This window comes from Tasmannia lanceolata, unplaced genomic scaffold, assembly GCF_043159265.1.
Source record: "Tasmannia lanceolata isolate RefF3 unplaced genomic scaffold, GAP_Taslan_0.1 ptg000015l, whole genome shotgun sequence".
Taxonomy (NCBI): Eukaryota; Viridiplantae; Streptophyta; class Magnoliopsida; order Canellales; family Winteraceae; genus Tasmannia; species Tasmannia lanceolata.
This window is the reverse complement of record NW_027518692.1, coordinates 49,274,709-49,298,317: the sequence shown is the minus strand read 5'-3', so window position 1 is coordinate 49,298,317 and position 23,609 is coordinate 49,274,709. Positions and strand designations below refer to the sequence as shown.

At 42.1% G+C, this 23,609-nt stretch overlaps 1 protein-coding gene across 2 annotated transcripts in view; it reads left to right on the top strand.

Annotated features, from left to right (window-relative positions):
- LOC143892169 (3-isopropylmalate dehydratase large subunit, chloroplastic-like) overlaps window positions 1-23,609 on the top strand; it is an 81,209-nt gene that overhangs the window by 25,882 nt on the left and 31,718 nt on the right. For both annotated transcript variants that reach the window (XM_077396616.1, XM_077396615.1), the window contains exons 4-12: window positions 5,546-5,698; window positions 5,860-5,928; window positions 6,765-6,881; window positions 7,957-8,031; window positions 8,202-8,279; window positions 8,392-8,487; window positions 8,609-8,658; window positions 9,448-9,502; window positions 9,993-10,124. In XM_077396616.1, coding sequence (XP_077252731.1) covers window positions 5,546-5,698; window positions 5,860-5,928; window positions 6,765-6,881; window positions 7,957-8,031; window positions 8,202-8,279; window positions 8,392-8,487; window positions 8,609-8,658; window positions 9,448-9,502; window positions 9,993-10,124 — 825 coding nt within the window. The remainder of the gene's footprint in view (window positions 1-5,545; window positions 5,699-5,859; window positions 5,929-6,764; window positions 6,882-7,956; window positions 8,032-8,201; window positions 8,280-8,391; window positions 8,488-8,608; window positions 8,659-9,447; window positions 9,503-9,992; window positions 10,125-23,609) is intronic.

Here is a 23,609-nt window from a genome sequence, read left to right as displayed (position 1 = left end):
CGCCGTGACAAGTGGTATCAGAGCCAAAGGTTAGGCCAAGCCATGGCTAGTGGGAAGAACCCGTAGGCTAGTGCCGTCGAAGAGGCCCTATTAGTAAGGGCGTGCCTTCCTAGCTAGCCGACTAATAGGGCTCTAAAGCATCTTCCCCCCTTCGCTCACTTGCCTTAGCTGGCCTAGGGCAGTGCCAAGGTGCCATTAGTGCGATCCTTTTCGTAAGAGTTATTTAGTCCGAAGGAGTCCCTAGTCCCCAGTCCGGTATCCGAAGTCCGCTATCCGGCTAGTCGCTAGTCCGAAGTCCGCTATCCGGCTAGTCGCAAGTTGGAAGGTAAGTCGTCCCTAGTCGCAGAAGCCTTTGATTAGTAAGGGGCAGGCAAGTCCCAAGTTCGAAGTCCGAAGTCAGGAGTCGTAAGTCCCTAGTCGCTAGTCGGAAGTCGGAAAGCTAGTCGTGCCAAGTCCGGAGTCTGCTGTCCGGAGCCTTTGATTAGTAGGGGGTGGGCAAGTCCCCATTCCGCTCTCAAGTCGGAAAGCAAGTTCGGAAGTCAGGACAGAAGCCTTTGATTAGTAGGGGGTCCCAAGTTCAATCATTCCATTCGCCTTAACGCACCTACCGGACTTGCTAAGGTGCTACTAGTGGCTAGCTTTAAAAGATCAGTAAGTGTGATCTTTCTACTTTCTTTTTCAAAGAAAGCCTCCTTACGGATCCTGAACTTTTCCGTAGGTTAGTCAAGGGAGGCATCACACAAACAGAAAAGTCTGACCTATTAGTCGGCTAGCTAGGAAGGCAGGCCCTTACTAATAGGGGGGCTTTCCACCAGAAACCACTCCCTCCCAAAAACAAGAAAATGGAGTATATTTGTAAGAAAGGGAATTCTCTATTAGGTTCACAACCGACCGACGGGATTAGACTCACCCCATTAATGGGCCTATCGGTTACCGAAACGGATCGGGGGTAAACACTTTTCAACTATTCGGTGGATTGGTCGGCGCTAGACTCCTGATCACAGTGAATCTAGTTAATCATGGTCCCGACCGGCCTTGACCCCTCGCCAAAACCCACCCTCCCAGGGAGGGATCTTTTAACCGCGCCTCACTCCCAAAATTCTGACTCGTCAAACCTTCTGCCCCGCAAGCTCTTGTCCCTTCAAAGAGTTCTGGGCTTCATAACATCGAATTTGTGATAATGAGCGTGATAATGGGAGAGGGCCAGCCTTGGCAGTGAGCCGACTCAAGCTTTGAGTACTGTGGCGTGCTATCCCTCCCCTTACGTAATAGGGCTACCGCTCCGATCATCATCAAACCCCAACCGTAGCAGAAACCGAAGATATGGAGCATCGACCTTACTTATAAAGGGAGAGGGACGAGAGATTCGAAAATCAGATCCGATTTCTTCGCACACGAAATTGAGGGGGGTTGGTTTGGCCATCCTGTTCAGTCGTTATGGCGAGTCACCGCTCATCCTCTAGCATGCCCATCTCCACCCGATCCTTATTTGCCTTAAACTGACTAATAAGGGCGTTAATAGGGCGTGATAGGGGGGATACTATACTCAGAAGGGCGTTTATTGCGCGCCAGAACTTATAAGCGCCCTTAACTTCAACTTACGTGATAGGGGCGTTAATAGGGCTAATGGGATGGGGGGGGGGGGGGGGTAGTTTGCTACTAGCGCACGTAGGCTTTTCAGCCTACTCCTTATGTTCCGTCCTTCAGTTTCGGGTTGGCGAGAGGGAAGTTCATAGAAAAACGACTTCTGTTACGGTAGTCGAGGGCTCTTTGTCGTAGAATATCCTCTTTTTGGCTAGTGGGCTCAGTACCATTCCAGGGAAAGCCGATCATGAATAAAATCTTGTTTCGGTACTCTAAAGGCTTCTGTTAGTCGCTTTTGAGATCTCTTCCTTTCGTGCTAGCTGATCAGAGGTCGGAACTCATACCGTCTAGCTTACGGAACGGCAGGGGCCGAAGTGAACTCCTTGTTCTGTTCCGCTAGTTCAGTTCTATCCGTTCGTTCTGTTTCTTGGTAGGCCGTAGAGCAAATTCCTTGTTCTTGTTCTGGATCTTACTTGAATTCCGACCGTGATTTTCTTCCTTGATTTTACAAGATTTCGGCCGAAACCAAAGTGTTTCCATTTCGCTGATGTCCGAAACTGAAACTGAAATTTAAAACCTTGAATACAACCAAAAAGTAGTGCCGCATCACAAGTCCATCTACGCAATTACAAGACACATCACCAATAACTAACACCCACAAGCCTAAACTACATAATCATAACCACATAATAACTATACTGTAACTACCTCATATATAACACAATAACATGCACATATCAATGGAATTCTTTTTTCTATTATGCCATGTGATGCTTTTGATTCTTAATCTTCCAATATGTCACATTATTGATAGACGATGAATCTATAACGCCATTAAGAATATCAAGAACCGACCAAAGGAAGTCGTAAAGTCAACGTTCACGAATACAAACATGAAATGACCCATTTTAATTTGTTATGGATTTTACCCGGAGGAGAATTGTATTATGATATTCAAGGTCAATAAAACTTGCATTTTTTGTACTCTCGAGGAATTACGAATTAAGTTTTATTGTTAAATCTTTCATCTGAATTTTCTGTTTTATTTATTTATTTAATTACAATGAGCTATGTTGTAGTATTTTGAATTTGTTTGATTTATCTGGCAAGTGGAATTCTTTAATCGTTCATTAAGACTCCAATAATTTTCTTTCATGATTGGGGGTGGCACCAATTGAGGAGAAGATGAGAGAGCACCTCTTAAGATGGTTTGGACATATCCAATGTAGGCCTTTGGATGCTCCAGTGAGAAGAGGCGACTCGTGCCAAATTCATGGATTAAAAAGAGGTAGGGCAGACCGAAAACAACTTGGGTAGAAACAGTGAGGAAAGACTTGATAGCTAGGTCCATCTAAAAAAAAAAGAGACTTGATAGCCTAGGAACATAACAGAGAACATGACCTTGGATAGGATAGAATGGAAGAAAATGATCCATGTATAAGAACCCAACTAGAGCCAGGATTAGAGCCGGGTAGATTCCTTCTTCATGAAAATTTTCTAAAGGATTCATTTAGCCGGCCCCAACTAGTTTGGGACAAAGGCTTTGTTGAGTTGAATTGAGAGTGTCACATTTTTTATTTTTAATAATTTTAAATTTGTACAACCTAGTATTGATTCAGCTGCTTCTTTACTCGGGGGTTGTTTGCACAAAATTATACCGCAAGCGCACGGGTCAATCGTAGCTACGGGTCGATCATAGGGAAGAGCTATTAAACCTCTTAACTTAGGCAAAGTGAACAATTATCCAAATATTACTACTAATTATCTACTGATTATCTAATGTAGATGATTAAATTAAAGCCAATTTACTAGTCTAACAATTTTCCAATTTATAGAAACAACTTCTCTAATCTAAGGGAAACCTATTCAAGCAATTTAACTACAATTTTTTTTTTTTTTTATAAAATAAATTAAAGGACTGATTTGATTGAGAATTTTAACCACTAATTTAGTCACTAATCTAACACAATAATTATTTAATTTAATGAAAAACTTAAAGAACTATCTAGGTGCAAAGTTGTAAAACTATTAGAATGTTGCCTAAAATTCAAATAAAAAGTCTTAGAGTTAGAATCCACCATAGGTTAGATAAAAATTATTAGTTTGTATATATAGATTCGCTTCGATCTCAATCTTGAATTAGATTGACTTGTATAGATGATCAATCCGATCAATGAAAAATCCAATCAATGGATGAGATTTCCCATTAGTAATTGATCAAGTACACAAACAATTTTCAATATCTATACAAGACTCTATAAATTCTCATCAACGATCACATATACAAGAGATAATCAATGGCATATATGATCTATAATTCGAATTTACAACCCCTTGTATATTAGAATTATATTCACAAAATTGAATCTAGACCGTTAGATCACACAATCTAACAAATTTAATCTACCCTTAAGGCTTCATCTAAACCCTAAGATTAAAAATTTAGCTACTCATTATTTATTCAAAACACAAATAATAAAAGATTACCATGATCAATAATCTAAATTAAAAGAAATAAAAATAAACAATAATTCAAAAGAATAAGAATGCTTCCCTTTAATTGAATTGTCCAAGTACAAGCATATTCCAAAAGAAAGAAAAGAAATTTTTGACCCTCCTCTTCAAAGCTCCTCTCCAATTCTTCTTGCATGGTTCATGATGATTGAGCCTTCTTGTGAATTTGAGTTCTTGGAATTGGTTGATGGTAGCCAAGGGAGAGAAAAAAAATTGAATTTCTTTAGTTAACTATCAATAGGAGAGAAGAGAGAGAGCCCCCATAAATAGAAAACGTCCACCTCCTCTTGGTAATTGCCAACTTTCTTAATGGAAGTAGGAATCGTCCACTTCCTTCTTATTTTGGCTCATTTTGCTTTTGGAAACTCTCCACCAATAGGAAATAAGTGGATTGCTAAGAAGTAGGGGTGGATATTACCAAATATAAGATTCCACATGTTTTTCCTAACCATAATAGTGTGGAAATAACGTCCAAAGAGGGGAGAAAACGTGTATAATTTGGGCTCAAATTTGGTTTGGTTGGAAGTTACCAATTTTTATCCCTTTTTCTTCTCGGTTACAAAATATAATAAAAGTTGGGTGTACATATTACCAAATTTGATCCCCTTTTGCTTTCAACTAATGTTATACCGTGATTGATGAGTTGTAAGGGGGTGAATTCATCCATTCCACTCAACTTTTTCTGGTGCTTGTGAAACTACCATATTGTTCCTACTCTTCAAAATAATTACACCCATCGCCATAATTATTTGCAAATGGCAAGACTACCCCTCCTTTATATTGTACACAAACACTTGATATTTCTCCTCTCCTCTTCATCTCCAATAAACGATCCAAACCATTCAATTGACGGTCAACTTGTAAATTACTTGCACCACTAAACCGTCCCATTGATATGATCTGAACCGTTAAATTTGCAGGCCTCGATATGAATTTTGATCTTACCAATGAGCGCACCTCTTGAATCCTTTTTGTGGGCTGATCTGGACCATTCAAACGACGGTCAATAAATGTGAATTAATTTCCCCTCCAAGCCCATTTTCCATGGATTTTCTGAAAATAACCTGAAACATAAAAACAAGGGAAAATACCATCATAGCACCGCTTTAATTAAATAATATGCATCCCTAAGTACCTAAAATTCACCCATTATTGCGTTCATCAGGGGTTAACACCGTGTACAATGTTGATTAGTGAAGATGTTAGTAGATTCAAATTCTGTGAAGCATTGGCACACAGTGTAATTCTGTTCAGTTTTCTCTGGGCACATTGTAATTTTCCCGTCCATTGGATCCCATATCTCAATTCATTATGTATTTCTTCACAGTTGTGATGTACTTCTTTCTTGTGGTGCCTTGAGCTTTAAAATCTAGATTGAGGCTAATGTGTGAGGATGTTTGCTCACATATAATTCTTAAACTTGCACTGTTGATTCCGAATGTCACAGGTTTGGGATCGTGAGAAGATTGTCATTATTCCTGATCACTATATTTTCACAACTGATGAGCGTGCAAATCGTAATGTTGATATCTTGAGGGATTTTTGTATGGAGCAAAATATCAAGTACTTTTATGATATCAAGGATCTTGGTAATTTCAGGGTATGGTCATTAGCTTTCTTTCCTTCCTTTTTTTCCCCTATTACTGCTATATTTTTGTTATTTTGGAGGGATGAAGTTGGAACTTCTTCTCACCGCTTAATAACATATTTCCTCTGTTTGTAAGCAAGCTTGATGACGAAGTTTATGCCTTCAATTTGCAGGCTAACCCAGATTATAAAGGTGTATGTCATATTGCTCTTGCTCAAGAAGGCCATTGTAGACCGGGGGAGGTACATCTTTATTACCAAATGTAAATTACTTTAGCATATTTATATTTTACCGGGATAAGAGATATTGAGCCTCTAGCTCAATGGTCAAGGCTTTGTTCTTTGACCTGGAGGTCGGACGTACAGGGATAAGAGTACAAGTATCTGGTATGGTAAGGATCAGGTTCATGGATCCCCTAAACCCCAAAATCTTAGGATACTGGACGAAACTGATCTTATATTCAAATATGTCGTTGTTGGATACAGGTAGGGATCCTTAAGCCTAGAGTACACTGGATACATTTCTCACTAGGTCCAATGTAAAGGTTTAATCCATCAAATTATAATAAAAAATGATGATGAACTAATAAAAGCATATGGGTGATACTGAATTAATCTAATCAACACTTCAATATGTAGATGAATTTAAATTATTTTCCAGTTTAGTTTTTGCAAATATTATAGTGTCTAACTTAACCGCAAGTCAAGTTTTAGCCCAAGTAGGTTGACTTAGTTATCTAATGGATCATTGTTTCAAGTCATGAGTGATCCATAAATTGTATATGTAGTGGGTAAATGGAAAGGAAAAATGATATGATATGCTGCATTCATCGCTGGAATAAAAAGGATCCGCATGGGTACCGTCAATTATCAAACCTTATTTGAATCTTAAGCAAAGGGTAGTAAAATAGGATACAGATCATGAATACCCAAGGTGTACCTATTACCCTTATCCGAGTATCCTTATTTGTTATGTGGATAGTCCACATTTTTTAAGGATCTGAGGATCACGGTTATATTTAATCGGATGCCTTTTTATGAGGCCTTCCTTGCTTTAATGCCTTTCAATCTGCCTCCAGGTCCTCCTTGGCACAGATTCCCACACATGCAATGCTGGAGCATTTGGCCAGTTTGCTACTGGAATTGGCAACACTGATGCTGGTTTTGTTATGGGCGCCGGGAAACTCCTACTCAAGGTTTGTATGGCTTCCTTCATGATGTTTTTGTTACATGAAATTGTAAACAATTTCCATAATATTGTGATTGTTAAACAGATTGAAAGATGTACATAAACCTGTCTTGAATTGAGAAACACTCATTTTCGTAGTTGCATGGTAATCTCTGCGTTATGTGGGTACTTGTTTGATGATAATCAATCTGCTTGGCGTCCCTTGGTTTCCCCTATCAAAACTTCTTGTATTTCACGTAGGATGATAGGAAGTGCAAGGTCTAGTTTTGTCTTTTTTATTCATGGCCATAAGTTATCGTTAAATGCTTTAGAATCTAGGCCACAAGGGCCAAAACAAGCTTACGACAGTGCCTTGTCCTTGCATTATTGTATTAGTAGTTGTAGTTTTTTTTTCTCATGAGATGTAGATTCATATGTATCTCTGTACTTTGTCATGTATTGCTCATAATGTGCCTACATTCCATTAATAGAAATTTGGTTTTCTACGAAAACATACATTTATGATGAGTGTGTTTTGGTCATTTTGTTATTCAATTGCTGCCTCCAGATTTAGTAGTTAGGGGTGGGAGGGTTTGTATACTCATTCTATGAAATTTAGTGTATCCTGGTCAGTCTTGACTTCAAGTTTGGGCTGAGCTAATAGGTAAGGGTTAGTTCTTCAGTGGAAATATGTCTCAGAGTTACCCATTGTGCACTAGTAGAGCTTTTTTTGCCTGCCCCCCCACACATGGAATAGGTTGGGTTGTCATAGCTGTTGACATTAAAGATATAATGCAGATATTCGGTATTAGGGCATGATGGCCTTTTGACATTTATAACATTTTATTTCTTTCCTTGCCCTCTTAGGCATACTTGTATTAATAAAGTTAGGGATTTTGCTATATTTCTCCTTGTAATGCCTTTGTGTTGCAGTGATTTTTTTCTATTTCCTTTTCTTTCTTTGAAGAAAAAGCTATATCAATTATATGGTTATTATATTCATTTCAGTATTCTAGTTATTATTTCCTGGAGCTATTTGATTGATTGCGTTCTTATTTATCTCTGTCCAAAAGTTGTAGTTTGCTCAGATACTGAAATTTCAGGTACCCCCGACTTTGAGATTCATCGTGGATGGAGAAATGCCCAGTTTTTTGCTTGCCAAGGATTTGATTTTGCAAGTAAGTGTTATGATTCTTGAAATGTAGGATTTCCTATTGGCATATCTCTCTTTTCTAATAGGGCTTGGATGAACAAAATTATTCTTAGTTCAATTTTTATTTAGGGGTTGTTAGTACCATTTTTGGATGGGCTTTTCGGTTTTCACGTAATCATAATCGTTGGCTTGCAGATTATTGGTGAGATAACTGTCTCTGGCGCAACCTACAAATCCATGGAGTTTGTCGGTTCTGCAGTTGAAAGTCTAACCGTAAGTACACTTTAGAACATGTCTTAATATGAGGTATTTGGCGTACAAAGAGTTTTCTGTTCCACATTATTTACTCATATTGGAATGGATCGTGATTTTCAAATTCTTTAAGATGGAAGAGAGGATGACACTATGCAACATGGTTGTTGAAGCCGGCGGGAAGAATGGTGTTGTCCCCGCCGACCAAACTACATTTAATTACCTTGAGGTATTTCATGTTTTGTCTGATTATTAGTTTGTACAAGCAAACAATCTATTTCAATTGCTTGTGCCCATCTCAGAATTGTCTGCTGTGGCTGAAATTGTAATATTTTTGTTTATGTGCACAGGGTAAGACTTCTACGAATTATGAACCTGTGTATAGTGATGAACAAGCCAGGTAATTGTTATTAGGAGACGCAACTATTCTGTAATTGTTCCATTGGAATCTTTACATTCCATCTTTTGTATTTCTCTTGAGAGCTTTAATAGCATTCTTTTCTCTTTCAGCGTATTTATCTGCTGCTTTTGATTCCAGTGTCTGCTAATACTTATGTTTTCTCATCAATAAATAATATGCAGTACTAGTATTTCAGTTGTGTTCATGATAAGTAGAATAAAAGTGCCTCGTTTAATGTTTCGTACTTTCGTTTATGCGGCTTTCTTTTATATGGTTTCATATGTTTACTTAGATAAGTCCATTGTTTTACGATCTACGCATAGTGTATTTCAAAAACAAATAACTGGATTATTTGGTTGTCTTCTTCATGTGGTAACCTCAATCCTGCATGCCCATGTGGGCCCCATATATCGCCATCCCACCTAGTCTTCCCCATAATGCCTCATTCAAATTTTCTATTAAATTTACAACTTTCCAATGTCAGTAACTGTGTTTCTATCATTAATAATGCTATAATGATATGGTTTAAACACGTTGACCACTAAACGAGTAAACATGCCCATTTTTATTCTTATAGAAATGCTAAATGTGCTAAAAAAGCACTTTTGTGCTTATCTATATATACAAAATATGCTTTTTTTACGTCTTGTTCCTGGTGATCACTTGGCACTCAAAAGGGTTAGTCACCTAGGCATTTGACAACTATATGTATGATGTATCTTACATTGGTTTTGTGATTCTTCTAAATACGGCATCAATATTGATGAGCTCATGTATCGTACTTTGTAGTTTTCTTTGCGAGTACAAATTTGACGTCTCCAAGTTGGAACCATTGGTGGCAAAGGTAAGTGATATAGTTTCTTAAAATGGCATTCGCTGGTTTACGGAAATTGAGATGCTCTACTTGGGTGGTGGGGCTACAAAGATATTTTTCTCGTTTTTAAAGTATAAAGAATAAATAACGCCTTCTCCAACAGCTTAAGCTTTTGGAGTAATTGGTAGTTTCACATGGTATCAGAGCAAATGCCTGGGTTCAAGCCTCCATGATATTAAAAATCTACATGCCATTGCCAACGCAAAAAAGAGGGGCCACATGTGCCACGTGTAGGCCAGCCCTAAAAAAGAGGGCCCACACGTGAGGGTGAGTGTTAAAGTATAAAAGACTGTATAGTGCCTTCTCCAACAGCTTATGCTTTTGGAGTAATTGGTAGTTTCACACACGTCATGTTATTTTTTGTCACTGTGTAAGTGTCTGCTGATTATGAATCTACCTTCTGAGGATGCTATAAATAGTTTAAACAGCTACTCCTTAACCTATTTCATTATTTTTGCAGCCGCATTCTCCCGATAATCGTGCTTTGGCAAGGGAATGCAAAGATGTAAAAATAGACAGAGTATATATAGGCTCTTGTACTGGTGGAAAGACTGAGGATTTTCTAGCTGCAGCTAAGGTGTTTTTAGCTTCGGTAAGAAACTGAGGATTTGGTTACTATCCAATGTTGTTTTTCTTTCATTATTGAGAAAGCTATGATCCTTTATAGTCCTGCTATCATCGTCTGATTTCTTGTTTTAAGTAGCATCTTTCATTTCTTTGCTCCTATTTGTAACACTTCTCTACTAGATATTGATTTTCCATCTGTGGCAATTTTATTTGTCACGATACGGCTGGCTTTGCAGTTTGCAATAAACTATATGATTTATACTGTTGCATTATAACTGCAAAGCAGTTGTGGTACTTGTATAAGCTGATTTTGCAGGGGAACGGTATCTGAACTATATTGTGTTTCAAAAATGGGTGTAAAATCAAACACACGGTTTTAAATTTCGGTTTCGATTGGCTCGGAAACGGAAACATTTGATTTCGGTTTCGGTTGGAAATTTCGGTGGAAAACTTGTAAAATCACAGAAATGCATGGAAACATATGCAAATGGTGAAATTTCGGTTCCTCCTTGTCTGCTAGACACGGGAGCTTACTGTAGCCATTGCTTGCTTCGATTTGCAAGATAGCTGCTTACTGTTACAGAACAGAGGTTGATTTCCTTTTTTAGGACAGGACCGCTTTTTCACTTTCACACGAACAATGTGAAAGATGTATGGTTTCCTTGCAAAGTCTTTCCGCTGCATGTTTGATTTAAAGGTAGAATCCCTGAGACGTAGCATAGCCATTCACGATATTGCGAGGCGAGGCTTCGAAAACAGCCTTTAAGTACGTCTCCGGACTTGAATACGTTGGCTACTCCTACTCATCAAGTACACTGCTATGCAAACTTTGCATATCTACCCGGGTTTGATTCGAAACACCAATAGTCGAGAGTGTTCCTACCGACCCCCTTACGTAATAGCGCTCGATTCAGTGAAAAAGTGGTTTCCATAATCACGTCGATGGAACTAGTTGAGCGGATACAGAAAGCAGAGAAAGAAGTAGGGCCGGAACTCACCTCCCGGACCAATTCACCTTATTCCCTGGTCCACTCGCCTTGACCCCCCCCCCCCCCCCCCCCCCCATCATAGTAAGGCGTGGGAAGATGGTGGTCTGTTGCTGGTGTTAGTTAAAAAAAAATAAAAATGAAATGTTGTATGCGACATCGCTGCCTCTGCCTGACAGCGGGAGAAACAAGATCTTGGGGGGGGGCCCACCTCCCTTTCCCCCCTCCCGTGGCCGAAAGCCTTTTTCCGTGCTTCTGCTTCTCGACCACGGCCTCTCTTCTCGATTGAAGCACCAAAAAAGAAAAAAAGCTTCTCTTTCAAAAAAAGCCCCTTTTTGCAAGGGTACCTAGAACAGACCCATTACTAGATTCATTTCTCATTGGCGGGCGGTAGAACCAATTCGAAAAAAAAGGTGGCCCTCGGCTATAATAAAAAAGTATTTCTGAAGCCATTGTTCCCTGCGCTAACGGATTAGCCCCCACCGCCCATTAGTGTAAGCACAGCCTGCACTATTTCGAGGAAAAACGGGCTGTTTATGTTGGCCTCGACCAAGCTCTGATAAGAATCGGCTAAGAAACTTAACCTATCAGGGGCCCCCGCCTCGTTAAGCAAGTTCCGAACGATCGTCGGAAAGTGGGCGCTTCTCGTTGGTGGGGTCAGCCCATATTGCAGAAAAAGATCGGGAAGAATCTGCGCGATTCTCTCGATAATTGCATTTTCTAGAGTTTCGCGCACTCTCTCCTCGTAATTCTCTTGTGTAAAGGAGCGGATACGAGAAAAAATACGACAACTTGAGATAATCCAGATGCCGGCGGGAAGAACTACTGTTGCGGAGAGGTTTAAAAGTAATTCCAAAATGAGATCTTTGATCATATTCATATATATCTTTTTTGTTTTTTGCATGCAGTCCTTCTGTGTGTAGAACATTGGCTCCAGGGTCCAATGGGTGCACCCGACCGTCCCCAGTTCAGTTGGAACAGAAGTCACCAGCTTGAATTGGCGGGAAGTTGACTGAGGTCTTCCTAGTTGACGACAATGGTCAGCCTGTCACGACCGTAGTGGGTCAAATAGAAGGAACATATCGGATTCATTCTATTTTTTTCTTATCCCTTAAGATGGATAAGATACCCGTATTGTGGTATCGGCCGTACCTACCTAGCTCCTCGTTGGTCCTCTTTCTCTATCAAAAGGAAGAAGAATTTATTCTTTCTTTCTATACGAAATTTCCATAAGAAAGAGTCTAGCCAGCTCAGCTTAGAAGAAAATCCCCTCCTATTTCTTCCCCACCAGCTCTTCGATATGCGCCAGTTGATTCGTCTCCAATAACTACAGTTGATCCGTTTCATTCGCTATCGTTTTCTGTCTCACCCGCTTTAGGAGAAGGAATATAAACAAAAGAAATTCAATGAAGTCAAGCCAAGATGGTGATGCGGGTAAAACCTACCCACTCTTTATAGCCTCGTAGTTATATGCTCCTCTTTCTTTTTTATGATTCGCCCCGAAAACCTTTGAATATGAGTAGGCTACTTGCATGTGTTAAGCATGAAGCTTTCTTCTTCTTTTTTCACAGAAAGCAAGTGTGCCTACCCCAATCGCATTCATAGCAATTATGAAGGGCTACTACAGTCGTTTCACGATCGACATTCGGTACGCACTTCGCTGATTCGCGAGTCTCACTTCTGGCAATGAGCCTTATCGCCAAGATTTGGGCACCAAAGTGCGCGCTTCTATGAAGGTACTTACTAATAGGGCACTCCAATCGTCACTCGGGTCGTACGCCTGGAACAAGAAGGTTCGTCGTACAATTTCGGCGATTCAAAAAATCAAGGAGCTGATCTACAACCACCCTCTCCCTTAGTGTCTTTCCACTTCCGTCGTTCAGGAACAAAGACAACAAACACTTCGCCAAATTCTTTTGAGTGCCGGCCCGGTTTTTCCCCACTAACCAATTACGTTACGACCACTGAACAAACTTGGTTGACGAACATGGTTTACGCCCCGCTAATGTAGCGGCTTGTCGAGCATTTGACAAACTCACACCATCCATTTCAAATGGGATTTCTCCCGTGGACACACGAGCAATCCAACCCGTAGGATTTCTTTTTCCTCTTCCCATTCTCACTTCTGTAGGTTTCCCGGTAATAGGGAGATCTGCGAGAACTCTTACCCATATCTTAAAATTTCTTCGGAATTGTCCGCTCACAGCACGATGGAATTGTCTGATTGTAGCCCGACGCGCTGCTTCAATGGCTCGATATGAAAGACGACCAGCTCTACAACTTTTGGTGCCATATCTTCCAAAACCAAGTTGTGTACCGTCCGGTTCGCGACCCCTACTACATCTGCCTTTACGATATTTACTATATTTCGTACGTTTCAGATATAGCACGTCCCTGATTTTTTTGACTATATGAGATCCGCACTTTGACACCTGAGATTCCGTAACGAGTAGATACTTCCGCAGGAGCATAATCGATTTTCTGGTTAAATACATTACGAGATGTTTTTCCATACTTTCCCCATTCAGTTCTAGCTATTTGTGCACCTTCTGATCGACCTGAACAACAAATACGGATCCCCTCCACCCCTTTTGGCATTACTAATGGAATATCCTTCACTATTTTACTAAAAATGGAACGAAATGATCTTGTTTTGTTCCTCGGTTGAAAAGAGATGTCTTGAGCAATCGGAGAAGCACTTTGATAAACAGATTTGATCTTGACCGACTCAATTAAGGTATTAGTGTTTGTTCTATTAGACAACAAAGATCAAATTTTTTGCACTTCGTTCAAATAAGAGTTGTACCCGTACGGAATTCTTCTGTTTTTCAGTATGATCTCTATCATCATATCTATTCCCTTTATCAATTCTCCTATCCTACCTAGGTCTATGAATTTATCTATCAATTCCATTACCTTCTCCTTACCCATGAGGTTCCAACATTTGATCCTTAATTGACCTAGGAGTTCTTCCCGGGCATCCTCAATAAATAGGTTATTATACACCCCAACCCCATCCCTTGGAAAGAAAAAGGTAGCACCGAAGAAAGGAAAGAGCGAGATGGTGGTTTTTGTTGTTCCCGCGAAGCGAAGATCATTCGCTTGGCGAATGAAGTGGGTCAACCTCTTTTTGGCTTCGGCCAAACACCTTTTCTCGCTGGTCGAGCTTTCTACAAAAAAACCGATGCGAGAGCGTATTCTCTTATCTAAGCTTCCTCCCTGTTCATTCGCTCCCCCCATCGTAGATGGTTCAGCCACGCCTGGTGCCATGAAATGATTGAGAACTACGACGGGGTCGAAATGCATTTTTTTCTTTGTATTCAATAAGTATTGCATGACCGAATAATTCAAGGAGGGGCGCACAGCAGGGAGGGTCCTTTTAAGAAGATGACTTGTCGGGCCGTCGGAGCGGGACTTCTTTGGGAAAAAGCACTTGAATAACTTAGTTTTTCTGGAGGAGTCGTCATTTTCTATCAGGAACGCTATGTCATTTACAACCCCGGCGTATTTCGGATGCTTGAAGGCCCTGCTGACCCGAAGTGATTTAGAAAGATTCTTCTTTCTCGATGGTGATCGGTCATGGTATCCATAGCGTTGCTTCTTTTTCGGCCAAATCCTGATTTCGTTTTGCTTCTCCCGGTCGTTGAGCCTGATCGACTCGACTCTTTTCCCTGCCCCCCGTCCTCTCACTTCGTTTCGTTCTTCCTCTGTACCGTCGCTTGAATGAAGACACCCGATCGGCCTGACTTTCCCAAATGCCCACCACCGGCCCTTCTCCTTTCCGGGTCTTGATTTGTCGCGTCGTTTCAGTCGTCGTGGTCGACGGGGAAGAAAGAAATGAATGAATGTCCTTTTGGGAAAATGTAGAATAATACACCTACCGAGACGAAAGCCAAAGGTGAGTCTCGTAGGTGGACGTATCGAACCGAAATAAGATCTCAGATTGACATCTTGATACACTGATTTACCATAATAATAAATAGTCAATGGTGACTCCGCCGTGGGAAGAGCCGCTTCTTTCTTGCTTGATAGGGGGGCTTCCATTCACCAGCGCAGACTACAAGTGCTCTCCGAACCGTGCTGGATAGTCACCCATCACACGGCTCTCAAACCCAACCTGTGGTGGATCCCGGGGGACAAAGTCAAAGCGCTTGATCCTTTGCCCCATACTTTGAGATGCTCCTCCCCGCCGATCAAGCAGCGACGCTGCTCGTGATAGGCTTAGCTTAAGCCGCTAACTTTCGGTTCGGATAAGTCAAGTCCCTTCGGTCGGTTCGATCAGGTGGTCTTCCCTTATCTTCCCTAACGTTCAGAGTTGTTCTGGTTTGAGAAAGGAGCACCGCTTATTAGTATAGATTGTAAGGCGCCCTGAATGAATAAGAAATGGACAGCAGAGGGTATCAAAGAATCTTATTCGACCGATAATAAGCTAGCAACATGTCGATTACACACCTGAGGTTGGTAAGAACTGAGGGACAATGCCCCCTAACCTAAGTGGGCCTACCAGCGAAGCAACTGGTACTTGATCGGGCGGGGGGCGGTTTGGTTTCGTGCAACGCCCCCCCCCCCCCCCCCCCCCCCCCCCTCATAGTAAGGCTGGGGAAGAGGCGGTTGTCATTTGAAAGGAAACGCCCCCACCCCAGAAGGGCGCCCTCGCTCTCTTGGCAAAACGCTTCGAAAGAAGAACGTCTCGCCAAGGCCCCGCCCGCCCCCTTTCTTTGCCCGCCGGCCGCCTAGCTCGTTCTTCAATTTTGAGATCTGGATAGAGTCTCGCTCCGGGGGAAGCATGGATTCTTTAGATCTAAAGATCTAATGCAGCAAGCAGCATATGGCTTTGAAGCCCCCTATCACCCCCTTATTAGTATAGTACGCTGGAGCAGCAAGCTACGGCTTTTAAGCGCCCTAAACGTAAGGCGCCTTATGTTTAGGGCGCTCGCGCTAGCCAGCAAGCAGCAAGCGAACTTACCATACTCAGAAGGGCGTGAGAGGGGGCCCCCATCACGTAAGGGGGGGCAACTACGAATCTATACTTAGAAGGGCGTGAGAGGGCTATACTATACTAAGAAGGGCTAAACGTAGTAAGGAGGAGCGCGATTATGGAGCAGCAAGCGAACTTCAACTTACGTGAGAGGGGCGTTAATAGGGCTAATGAGGGGTTTTAAAGCTGGCTGCTATAATAGTTGTAGCGCCCCTATTAGATTAGTAAGGCGCGCGTACTCTTCTCCTGTTCTACAAATCTACAACTCTCTTTACTGAGCGAGACTCCATCCATATCCCTACTAGTGGTTATTCTGATTTTGCCATTCTATGATTTTAATGACCGCTTCAACTAGGCTCCACTTTAGAGAGGGTTTTCGGTCTTAATCAAGATAGGTCAGGGGCGCGTCGGAACGGTAGCTGCTTAGTCTCATTCGAGAGTCCAATCTCTTTGTACTGCTTTTGTGTCTTTGAATAAAAAGAAAGAAGGGGGTCGATTTAGGCTCCTTCCCTTCCACTGCATAGCTGCGCTAGCAGGTACTACGAGCCCTCTGCCCCACGCATCTAACCAGCTCGCGTGGTTCACCGGTTCCACCGAAAACTCTCATTTGTTGAAGCGGAGCATAGTGCGCTTTAGGCGCCGAGCGAGAAACGTCTCTTCTTTCGTTTCGGTTTATTCACTGATCTGAAACTTAGCACTTGTTTTCTTATTGATTCAAGGGGCGGCGGCATTCTTGAATGAAGTCTATCTGAACCGAATTAACACTTCTCAGATCAGGCTAGGCCTCTCCAGCGGAGCTGGGCGCCGGGGCCCTGGATGCACTAGCGATCGGCACATAGGGGAGTGGTTGCCCGGGTTTATCGGCCTGGTATCCTGCACCTCGCGTTCATGATATCTACATTCAACTGTGCCCCGGAGACACGGTCGAAGCACGCCCGCCCAGTGTGCTTCTTTCATGACATGCTCTGGTCCCGAGTGTCTTCCTGTGGTCTTCTAGCGTTAGAAGAAGTCGTGTCCGTCCCGGACATCTGCAACGTCCTCCCACGCCTTTTTTTTTATAGAAATATGGGACAAACTGAAGGAAAAGACTGACCCATTTGGTGACTTTCGCGGTCGCGCTCACTGAACCGACTTGGATCTGAACTACGATTCAGATCAAGTCTTACCGAAATAGGATTTACTTTTCGTGCCATATGCACTTAGACTTTACTTTTTCCCCTTGATTCCCGGTCCAATATTGGTTCTCGAAGGTCTTCGTTTCCGTGTAGAAGCAAACTCTCCAAATTTATGACCAACCTTTCCTTCAGTGATCTTACAACGAACAGGAGCTTTCCCATTGTAAATGAGTACGGAGCAATCAACGAATTCCGGCGAAATAGAAGATCTACGTGACCAAATTTTCCTGCTAAAAAGCTTTTCTTTTTTATTCTGAATTCAATACAGGAATGCATCAACAAAACTGCCCTTCCATATAGATCGTCGTGGCATGAACTAATTTCTGCGTTTCCCCACCCCCACTACTGCCCGAAATCCAGCTTTGGTGGGCTTCCCCCAAGGTGACACCGAAGGTCTACCTCCTTTCGTGCGCCCCTCACCTCCTCCATGAGGATGATCCACTGGATTCATTGCAACACCACGAACAATGGGGCGTCTGCCTAACCACCGGCTTTGTCCTGCTTTTCTAAGCTTACGTGCACCGTGGTTGGGATTGGAAACTATACCAATAGTAGCTCGGCATCGGGAATCAATGAGTTTTTCAACACCCGAAGGTAGCCGCACAAGACATTGTGGTGCTGGTTCCTTCATTATTTTAGCAAAAGTTCCTGCGGCTCGAGCCAGCTTTGCGCCTTGACCTGGATTACATTCAATATCATGTACCCATGTTCCTATACGTATATCGGCTAATGGTATGCAATTTCCTACTTGAGAATTTAGATCAAGTATCTCGTATCTATAAGCAGGGGGGCGTGGCCAAGAAGCAGCCAGCTGACTGCCCCCTTCAACCCGGCCTTTATTCGCTGTGCGAACAAGGTCTTGGAACCGAAGGTATGTATGGGCATTCTGGGCAGGTCGCAAGAAGCCGCTGGTCGAAGGTTTGGACCAATCGCAATTCATCACCATCTTGCCCGCTTCCAATTGATGACTGGCTAATATATAAGTGTTGACCTAAGCCCCTTGGGGCTCGGCTCCCGAACCGTACGTGAGCTGCCTCGTACGGCTCTTCCTAAGAACTTGAAGCCCCCCTCTCTCCGAATTATATCTATATAATCTATTATATATAAGACAAGACAAAAAAACACCTTAGAAAAAAGCCTGAGCCCTCCTATTCAATGGGGCTATTAGAGAAGCAGCTTCGTTCCTTGACTTCTTTGCTCAGTCAAGCTTCCTTGTTCCTTAGTGTAGTCTCGGTCCATAGTTTAAGACTCCGTTCCTTAGCCTAGTCTATATCCACAGCTGATGTGACTCTGTACCGACGCCTTTCCCTTTGTAGACGGCTAAGTGACTCTGTAACCTTAGCTTTTCCCCTTTGTAGAACAGCTAAGCCAGTTCCTTAGTCTCACTTACCTTCAACCAACTAAGCTATTTCATAACCAACATCTCATTTTCTTCGACTAAGTTCTTCCATGACCTTAGCCTCGGCTCGGCTAAGTGACTTCGTAACCTAAATGTATTTTTTTTCGTACTTTCTCAGGTCTAACCTTCGCCGGGCTTTCGTCCCTTCGCCTATAGGCGGCGGCTTGGCTTCGCTATCGCTCATGACTTGGTATAGAGATCTCTCCGTGTAGTCGTCGGCCTTCCCACCAGAATGCCTCTGTAGTCGTAGTCTTGTAGTCGGCATAAACGCCGCCTATTAGTTAGTTTACATGACCAAGTCAACCAAGCCTAACCAGCAAGCGAACTTCACTCAAGACTCAGAAGGGCGTGATAGGCCTGACTACGTTTAGGGAGGCGACGTAAAGTGACGCCGTTGCGCGACATACTAATAAGGGCTAAGAGGGCCCCTCTCACGTAAGGAGCGCGCAAGCTTACGTTTTGAAGCATACTATACTAATAAGGGCTAAGAGGGCCCCTCTGACGTAAGGAGCGCGATGCCCTGCCCTATTAGCCCTTACGTTTATGGCGTTTCAAGGGTTTTGAAGCAAGCAACAAGTACTAACCTAATAAGTTTATGGCGCTAGCCCCTCTTAGCCCTTATTAGCCCAAGTAAGTTGACTTTATAAGCTGGCGAACAACATGTTGTTTGTTGATAGGTATCGGTGGGGCTTGCGTAATGTAGTTGTAGTTAAGGCTGCATTGAAGTAGCGCCTTTTTTTGAAGATCTTTTTTTTTTATTGTCGTTTTTTCGAAATCATGTGTGGAGATGATTTTTGTCAAGATTTCTATGAAGCTCTAGACATTTCGACAGAAACTTTGCCCTTTTTATCTTAGAAGTCACATGTTTCGGACGGAATTCTGAAATTTCGGGACGAAATCTTGTATATATTTAAGTAGTATTATTTGAATGTTAAAATAATAATAATAATAATAATAATAATAATAATAATAATAATAATAATAGCAAGGAAACTTTGTTTTCAGGAGAGTCATGTTCCTCTCGAATTGAACAGTTATGATGGAAAAAAAAAGAGATCCAAAACACATACTTTGGCATTGTGGCCAAACTCATTCTTGAAGATCCCAATAGTCCCAGGCCCACAAACATCATGGGTCATCAACACATCAACATTCACCCAAACATTCTCTCCAGGATCCAACTTTGACCTCTCAGACGCCCTAGCCAGAATCTTCTCCGTCATCGTCATTGCGTGCTCAACCTAAAAATCAAACAACCCAACAATTCGAAGGTGGTTATGTCTGTCATGGTTCCGGCTCCTATCCAGGTTTAAAGTTTGTTTCGTTTTTGCATGCAATAATTGTTTTCTAATATTTATGTCAGATTATTTATTTAATTTCGAATCTATTATTTAGATTTAATGCGGCTGCATACAAAGAAGGACCAAATAGAAAATGGGACATTAACCCAGAGCTCCCACTTATGGATGACTCCTCTATCAGAATGGAGGATATGCGATGGCAGGATCTCGATGATGATTTCCTTAGACCTACATTTCGTGCGTCATCTCAGTCATTACTTTCAAGTCCTTCACTCACTATTCGTGACTTAGATGACAATGACGAAGCTGCAGGATCTGGGACTCCAAGAGTGGTCAGTAGCTCGGAACTTGAAATTGGACGACCATCCAACACTCAATGTCGTATTACTAGTTTCCTGGGGCGTGGAGAACGTACAAGGGGAGGTACAAAATCTTTAACACTTGCAATTTCCCAGTGAAGATATTAGTCTTATAAATATGAATTCATTTATTTAAACTTTTCCTTTACAGAAAATGTAGAAGGAAGAGGAGAAGGAAGAGGACGAGCTGATCATGCTTATTTGAAGGGAAAGAGAAAAGCCTAACTTTATTTCTTTTTTTTTTAAAATACTCGAGAAATTCTGTAATAATTTTGATATTTCACTTTTTGGAAACTGATTTTTTTGTTTAATGGTGGAGTCTTGGTCCCTGGCCTCCTGGCCTCCTGGCCTCCTGGCTCCTGAATGAAAAACTGTTATAATTTCAGTATTTGGAGAATTATGTTTATGTTTAATGGTGTACAGTTGAATGCTTAGATTTTCATTTTCAGGTATTTTTCCTTAAATTTTATCTTTTATTAATTTCTTATCGCTCTCCGACGACTCTCCGACGACTCCCCGGCGAATCCCGGGCGAATCTCCGGCGACTCCCCGGCGACTCCCCGGCGAAAAATCGAATCCCGCTCCCAACCATCCCCGGAACCTTCGAATCCCGCTTTCGATTCCTGAATCGAATCCCGATTTCGAATCCCGCATTGGCAACCTTGAGTAAACACATGATTAGAGACTTCATGGTACATCGAAATTTTAGTTGGGAAATAAAGAATTTCATTCTAACCCACAGTTTTCTCCTCATTCCAGATTATTTTTATATTTATAGATGTATCAAAGGAGGAAGAGAACTGGCAATGCTAATCAAGCTCCTGCACCTAACAACAATACTCAGAGCCCAACTCCGGCTCATAATCAAGACGGTCTGCAATTACTGGCTGAAATCCTCAGGGCAAATCAAGAGGCTAATCAAGCTGCTCTTCAGGCTATTGCAGCCAGCCTTGGGACTCGTCAGGAGCCGAGACCCCGCGAAAAATGCCTCGCAGGTGCACCGTCAGTTCCGAGATTACCAACCATCCGAGTTCAATGGGACAGGCGACCCCTTAACTGCAGACCATTGGCTTACAGAAATAGAAGGGGTCTTTACTGTAATTGAGTGCACCGATGTGCAAAGGATTCGTCTTGCTTCCTTCCTATTAAAGGGAGAGGCGGGTGTCTGGTGGCGGACTGTGGTTCAGAACTATCCCGCAGTCTTGTCTGGAACTTGGGGACAGTTCAAATCCCGTTTCAACGAGCAATTCTTTTCTACGCGCATCAAGGATCATTTGGCGGGACAATTCGCTGATCTAAAACAAGGAGTCTTGTCCGTGGCTCAGTATGGAGCCAAATTTAGAGAACTTTCACGCTTGGCACCCGGCTACGCAGCCACTGAATCTGATAGAGTCCGAAAATTTATTATCGGCCTTCGCCCTTCCATCAGGGCGAGTATTATTAACCTTGGATCACGGACGTTGGCCGAGGCATGTGAGAAGGCGGAGGTGGCAGAAGACTGCGAAAAATCTATGCAAGTAGCTAGATCTCAGTCGATTGCTAGCAGAAGTCAACAACCTCCACCCAAAAAGCCGAGAACGGATAGTTGTCCACCATCAAAGACCTTGTGCCCCCACTGTGGAAAGATCCACGCTGGGCAATGCTGGAGGACCATGACAGTATGTTTTAATTGAGGAGACCCTAATCACAGGAGGAGGGACTGCCCTAAGGCAGCGACTTATATTCAGAACCGCCCACCTCCGCCACAACAATAACCAGCGCAGCAACACTAAGGAAGAGGAAATCAATACCGTCCTCTGGCCCAAGATAAGAACGCACCGCCGGGAACTGAGAGGCGTTTCTTTGCCCTTGTCAACGACGACACTGAGGTACAGGATGGAGCGACTGAAGGTCATAAATTTACTTATATGTTTCTTAAAATTATTATCCCTGTTACAATCTAAAGCTATATTTAGTTAGAATTTTCGTTAAAAGCCTAGATTATGGGAAAAAAGGATCGTTAGGGTAGAATGTCTACCTAAATTAGAAAGTTAGTAACGTTTACGAGGCAGTGCATAATACGTCAGAATTTTGGATCAGTAAGAGCGTACGATTTATGGAGCTAAGGAACTTAGAGGTAAAATTTTGATCAATATCGGAAGGAAGGGTTAAAACTTTTACGCCTAAGATCACCTGAAAAGGAAGATTTTGAGGATAACTCGAAGGAAGTCAAAAGTTTAGGTGGATTTCACGAGGAATCGATTTTAATCATAATTAGGACTTGTGGATCCCGTCCCGAGGGGGGTGGTCCCACGAGGGTGAGTGTTTTTATGATGATAGCGCCTTTGTCCATTGGTTTTGAATATGATTGCCTTTTTCACAAATTTAGGATAAAAGTCCTAACTTCACAAAAGAAGCAACTGACCAGAGTCGCCACCTAGATTAGGGATCTAGGACCCATGATTAACTCTGTTAATTTGGTCTGCGTTTTGAATTCTGGGTAAGTTACCTGGTTACGAAGTCGGAAGGTGTACCGCACGAAGTGTACAGCACCGACCTTGCCTAACTTTTTAAAAGCTTTAATTATTCAGGTTTAACTAGGGGGCGAATGCGAATTTTATTTTAGAAATCTAAACATTACTAATGATTTGGCCGTTCACAGTTTAGACTCATGCGGGCCAGGAGTGCATCCTACATGCAACTACATGCCTACGTGCCTATGTGATTGTTTTTGAGTTTGATGAGATTTGGCTTAAGTTGAATTTGATTAATTGATTTGAGGTGAAGTGACTTACGCTACATGAACCTAGATCTAATGCAATGGGCCTAAGTTGTATCTTAATATTTCTGTGAGAATTTGGACTCTAAGATTCTATTGGGGAACCTAAAGTGCAACCATTAAGTTCAGAACCTAAAAGATTTTACGATTGATCTTGAATTGTGATTTTTCAATTGGGTGAAAGTTCTTAGGTTCTTTAAGGCTTTCAAATTCCAAAGAGTTCTAAATTCAAACAAAAAATCTAAACATGCAATTTCTACCGAAGACAATTAACATGACATTTTAAATGATGAAACATGTAAAGAAACTAAACATGGAAAGCCAAGTAACATATCATGCAAAATGACCAAAGAACTAAACATGCAATCAATGATTTGAGAGTGGGAGAAGGGATAGAAAGAAAGGTGGAAGAGATGGGGAAGGGTGTGAGAGAACAGGAAGGATGGAGAGGGGGGCGGCTGAACTTGATTTTGCCAAGTTGCCTACGTACCCCGTCGTGGGGATCAAGGCATGCGTAGTTCCAATTGGTGGTTGAGATTGAGAATTGGGATTGG